At 40.9% G+C, this 5,778-nt stretch overlaps 1 protein-coding gene across 1 annotated transcript; it reads right to left on the reverse strand.

The window, feature by feature from the left end:
- Window positions 1-3,682: 3,682 nt before the first annotated feature.
- On the reverse strand, window positions 3,683-5,526 carry olig3 (oligodendrocyte transcription factor 3). The gene has a single exon (XM_027165697.2). It carries the CDS (start codon window positions 5,206-5,208, stop codon window positions 4,435-4,437), a length of 774 nt encoding a protein of 257 aa, XP_027021498.1. The 5' UTR covers window positions 5,209-5,526; the 3' UTR covers window positions 3,683-4,434.
- Window positions 5,527-5,778: the final 252 nt, after the last annotated feature.

A 5,778-nucleotide genomic window follows, 5' to 3' on the forward strand; every position in this document is an offset into this window, starting at 1 on the left:
CTAATCTCCTGACCATTATAAGGTCCTAAAGAGATAGCTCTCTAATTGTGAGTTCAGCTTCCTCAGCATATTTAGCAGCTTTCTTTTTGGTGAATTCGTTTGGGGATAATAAGCATGATGTAGTCATGGCTCACATCTGGATAAGAATGGTTTTATAACAATGCTTAATTGTTGGTGTCATTTTCACATTCTGCATCTATTATAATAGGCTTTAGAATAATAAGATAGCCTTCTGATTGGGTTGGTTTTTTAAGATTTTCACGACACCGTCCTCAAGCTGTCCAAATATAACACACTGTGAGTAATATCAGAGGCCAGGCCATGAATCCTCTATCTTTCAGAGGACATTTGCCCTGAGCGACATTAGCCATGGCAGCTTTGAAGCATGTGCTGGCATATGATTTAACTAAATACACGTCCCTTGATCGCACCTGCTCCCCCAAACCTTTTTGGTATCAGAGCAGAAGGCTGGGTGGTGTGAGGGCCTCACGTGTTGGTGGTTGACAATCAAGCACGGTTAGTTTTCGGGCAATGTCGGGGCAGTAACATTCTCCTAGGGAGTCCCTTATTCATAGGCTCTGGCAGACAGACAAACACTCTGTGACAGCCATTTATGGCCAACTAGTGAACGCCATCTGTCAGACACAGTGGGAGGATATTGGGGAGCGCACACTCCTTTTGCCATTGCGTTTTTTGAGCTAAAGGGACATCAAACACTGACTTGGATGCTGTAGATTGACTCACCAATAAAAGGACTTGCTTTTCAGTTGTTCTTCTCCATCAAGTTTGGCTCCAGGTTTCCTCTATTTCTAATTGATTAAGTTGTCTGGTTTGCATTTGCATTGAAGTTGGTCCAGAAGAGCATAATAAATTGTCCTGTAATTTGCGATGTGCTAACAAATGCTTTTGGTTGCAATGAACTAGAACTGCAGAGATTTGTTTGATTGGACTATAAAGGCAAACCCTGCTTCCAACAGACTGATAATGGCTCCGATTATATTAAATCAGATCATGTGAAGATGGTTAAACAAAGTCCCAATAAAATTACCAGTCCTATGGAAATGAATGAATGTATAAGGTTTAAACCAGCCACTGTGTTACACAAACAAGGAAGTGTAGACATTTACTGCGTTAACAGCCCAATTAGCATGCAAATGAGCGGCGACACTAATGGCTGTTGCAAAACGCTCTTATGATGGAAATATGCTTTCTGTTTTAGCTGTGCAGTGCAAACATTTGTCTATGAAATCAGCTGATGACAGGCCTCAGGCATTTTCCCCCCCGGGACGGTACAAAATGGCTCCTGCACCTGCCGCCTAATGCAGGCTGAGATGCAAACCACTGTGCTAACTGGCAGGGCATAATGAACTGCATTCATCCTGTCAGAGGAGTCAATAACTTATCCCACAACTGCTTTTGTTCTGGTTGTTTCTCCTGTGTGCCCCACGCACCCTTTTTCAGACAAAATTTATTTTCAATTGCAGCCCCCAGTGTCGGCCAGCACAAGTTGAGCTCTGACATGGTGTCGTTAGCACCCATGCCCTTTGTTAGGGACCTTCTTCAATTTTCCTTGTAGAAAATCTCAAGTGCTTCCAGTAACAGGTGTGTCCACTGGCGAGGACTGGCTGTTTGTCAATGTAAAGAATAGAGGGGACTCCACTTAACAGAGTGGTTGCTTCTTTTTCTATGGAGGCCATGAGGAAATTTTACAGGGGCATTTATAGCTTCATGACCCCTATGTATTTATGGCTCCACCCTAGAATACATAACAGATTGCCTAGTATAAATGCAGACAAGTATATAGATACACTCTACACACACAAGGGTTCCTTAGTGGTTCTTAAGTGGGCTCTAAAAAAAATTAAAATAACTATTTGACTGCAGAAATCAGACATACAAGAATGAAAAGTAAATCAGATTATGTGAGTGGATGTGAATGCATTAGGATGTGTATGCACAACATTAGGAAATGCATAAAACTCTACAATCATAATGTCACCATTCTGTCTCCCTTAAATTCCGAGACATGAGAAAATTCGGTGCAAATCAGTAGAACTAATAGGGAATTATTTGCAACGCTTCTGCTGAGAACATATAATCATGATAATAATAAGAAAACCAAGGGGTGGGGATCAGGAACGATTCATCTGGTTCTTTTAAGGATTCTGGACACGCTCTGAGAAGATAAACTCTACAAAGTTTATTAAAGCAAATCTTCTGCACACTGCAGAGTCGTTGTACCTCTATAGTCCACATGGTTAATGAGGCTCCAGCAGGGGAGGATTTTTTATTTAACACCAAAACTGTAATTAAGCGAAACAAATGGAGACGCACAGAGAGATACAAAAAAAAAACAACAACAAGAAGATTTGTCTAATTTACCAATATGTCAACATGTAAATATGATGCCGTTCCTTGTTCTAGATTGTTTAGGAAGAAAAAACCTGATGCAAGCTAAGCTTCAAATGAGAGCTATAATTATATTTAGTTTGCCTTTATTAGACTGTGACAAATGATTAAACATATTTTTCACTATAGTAACAATAATATTTATTACTCTGCTTTGGTTTATAGTAAAGAGCTTCTCAATATCTAGTAACAAGATGTCCATGATCCTGACTGATTATTCCCTGGATTTTGGTCCTGTAATCCGTGCGCTCACTCTGGTATTTTCTTCTCCCGTTCTCTTATGAACAATTAATTTGTAATCTCCAGAAACACACGTTTAGCTGCTGTCTATCGGATAAGTGTGAAAGGACCCTAGAGGCTGGAGATCTGCCTTTTGTAAAGCACTATATGTTTTCAGTCATTCTTAAGCATTCAAAACCACACAACAACACTAATGCGATTTAAACATTTTACATTATGCTTCACTAAAAGATACTATAATTAAATTCAACCTTTTTTTTCCATCCATTAAATTTATTTTTTTTCCCCCAAGCATAATATTTTGAACATATTATAATTATGTTGTGGGATTACTGTTACAAGCACTACTACAAGTACTACTAGAAGTAATAATAATAATAATCATAAAAATAATAACAAGAAGAAGAAGAAGAAAAATGATAACAACAACAATTATTATTATTGTTGTTGTTGTTGTTATTATTATTATTATTATTATTATTATTATTATATTTAGTTGTTGATAATGATGCCGAAAAGAAGAAGAAGAAGACGACGACGAAGAAGAAGAAGAAGAAGAAGAAGAATGATGCCTTCTACCATTATAATGAGTAGTTTTTTAATCTAATATTGTTGTTTCATGGAATTATTTTGTTAATATGAAAATTATGTAATTATAATAATATACATTGAAAAAATAGTCTAAATAAAAATAGTACAATAAACTCCTAATTTCTGCACTGCAAATTCTGCAGTGTTGAAAGAATAGTTAAATTTAATTAAATATACACAATACGTGTACGTGTAAATTTCCTGATTTAAAATCCTGCTGCAATACAGCCAACATGCCTCCTATAAGTGTCTGTATCACTCAGACAATGAACTATTAAAGTTAAAAAAAAAGTTGGTTCGGACCTCGAAGTTCAGTTATTATGCATCTATTTACCAAGCTTTAACTTACTGTAATATCTGCTAACAATCTGATTACTGAAAGCCCAGAAAGCTCCACAGCTTGCAACAGACCAAAGCAGGACACAGATTTTTAACTCTTAAGTGTTTTTATTGAAATGTTGTCCAGGATCACTGGGCATTAATAAATATCTCATTTCTCATCAAGAATTTACAAAAATAAACACGGCAGTAGTCTCTGGCAAAACAAAACAAAAGAAGCACAAAATTTGATTTTTGATTAAAAAAACAAACAAAAAACAACAAAACAAACAAAAACAAACAACAACCAAAAAAACATGCTGTAGGTATGAAACTGCTTTAACCTGACGTGCATGCGGAAAAAAATTAAACCTATTAAACACATGAACGCGCACAGCAAAACTTTACGCCGAGTTCAACTGATTTTACACTTTATACATTAAAATCTTCAAACATACAGACAAACACACACAAAAAAACATACTTTTTCAAACTCGACACACAGTCGCACAATCCTTGTTACAAGGAACACACGGCACTTCATAAACTTCCTTCTGCAGTTCTGCGTAAAGATGCGCATCCAAATTTCCTCCCACATTCACGATCAACACGTACAAAGCAACGTTATAAATCGCAGATAACATTTAAACATGTGGATCTTCGGGTGCCTTCACATTATTTACAGTGGATAAAGTACGCGCAAGCAATTCATTTACATCGCATTTGACCAGATCCTTGTTACAAGGAGTGAATTCTGATTTAGTGAAAATAAAATCAACAAAATAACAAATATACAAACGATACACATCATGCAAGTTATTTTTTTTTCTTCGAGTCCAGCCCATATACAATTTACATGATGACATTTGAATATAGTCACTTCATCGCCTCCTTGTCGACGGAAAGTCTCGTGAGTCCCGTGGAGGTGATGGGCACGTGTGCGACGGGTGGTGGCACCTGGCAGATGGCACAGGGACACGGCAGTCCTGCCCAGTGCTGGAAACCGGTGCCAACTGAGAGTGGAGGCGTCGGTGGCGTTTTCATCAAGGTTTGAGGCGCCCGAATGGAGCTGAGCCCGGGTAGTGCGGCAGACAGCGCGGCGGAGGATGTAGGCGGTGCTAGAGCGCCTCCGAGAAGCGCGTGGTGCATCGTGGGTGCTGCCGGGCCGGGCGCGTGCGCGGTCCCGTGACTCGCCGCGGCGCCGCAATGGAAAGCTGCGTGATGGCCACCACCGTAGATCTCTCCCACCAGCCTCTTCATCTCGTCCAGAGAGCTATTTAGCATTAGGATGTAGTTCCGCGCCAGCAGTAGCGTGGCGATCTTGGACAACTTCCGCACTGACGGCCCGTGCGCGTACGGCATGACCTCTCGCAGGCCGTCCATGGCCAGGTTCAGGTCGTGCATGCGTTTGCGCTCCCGCCCATTGATCTTCAGGCGCAGCTGTTGCATTTCCTCCTCGGTGACTTGTTTCTTAAGCTTGTATTTACTGCCGACGCTCGCTGATGTCCTGTCCATGCCGCTTCGTGACAAGTGCTCGCTGGCCATCTTTGCTGTGAACTCGTTCTGGCCCGAGGACGCGAAAGTTTTGCGGGCGTACATCTCGTCCACGTCCGGCGAGGAGGATCTGCTCGAATCAGAGTCCGAATTCATTTTATCACCTCGGTTCGAGTAGGGAGGCCGTCTCTCACTCTGCCTCTGCTTTTGAGTCACTCCTGTTTTGTCACCTGATTTTCTTTCCCCTATTATGTAGTCTCTCTCTCTTTTTCCCCCGTTTCTGTAGTGAGTTGTGTTACCGGTAACTAATCAAGGAACTGTGTCGACTTGGTTCCGACGATGCACAACCTGCTGATTGGCGAGCGATCGCGGGACTCTGGCATTTATAGTGAGGACTGAGAGAAGCCGGAACAAAAGAAGCCCCCATTCATAAAGACCTCGTTAGGATGACGTGCCCATTATCCGCAGCGCTGCGCTTTCACTGTCCCATCGAGCAAAGGAGCAGCTATTCATATTCATTGTAACACCGCCGTGGGAGGGGGGACACTTCAGTCCAGGATACTCTGAGACCTAAAGCTGCTTGAACAATCCTCCTCGACACTTTTGAAATAATACCAGGGGTCAGATTAATCAGCTTACTTCACTGTGCACCTTACGTTTAACAGGTTATGTATCCTTTCATTTTAGCTTAATTTCAAAATGTATGTTATGCATGTCAAAAGATGT

Source organism: Tachysurus fulvidraco, chromosome 4 (assembly GCF_022655615.1).
Source record: "Tachysurus fulvidraco isolate hzauxx_2018 chromosome 4, HZAU_PFXX_2.0, whole genome shotgun sequence".
Lineage (NCBI taxonomy): Eukaryota > Metazoa > Chordata > Actinopteri > Siluriformes > Bagridae > Tachysurus > Tachysurus fulvidraco.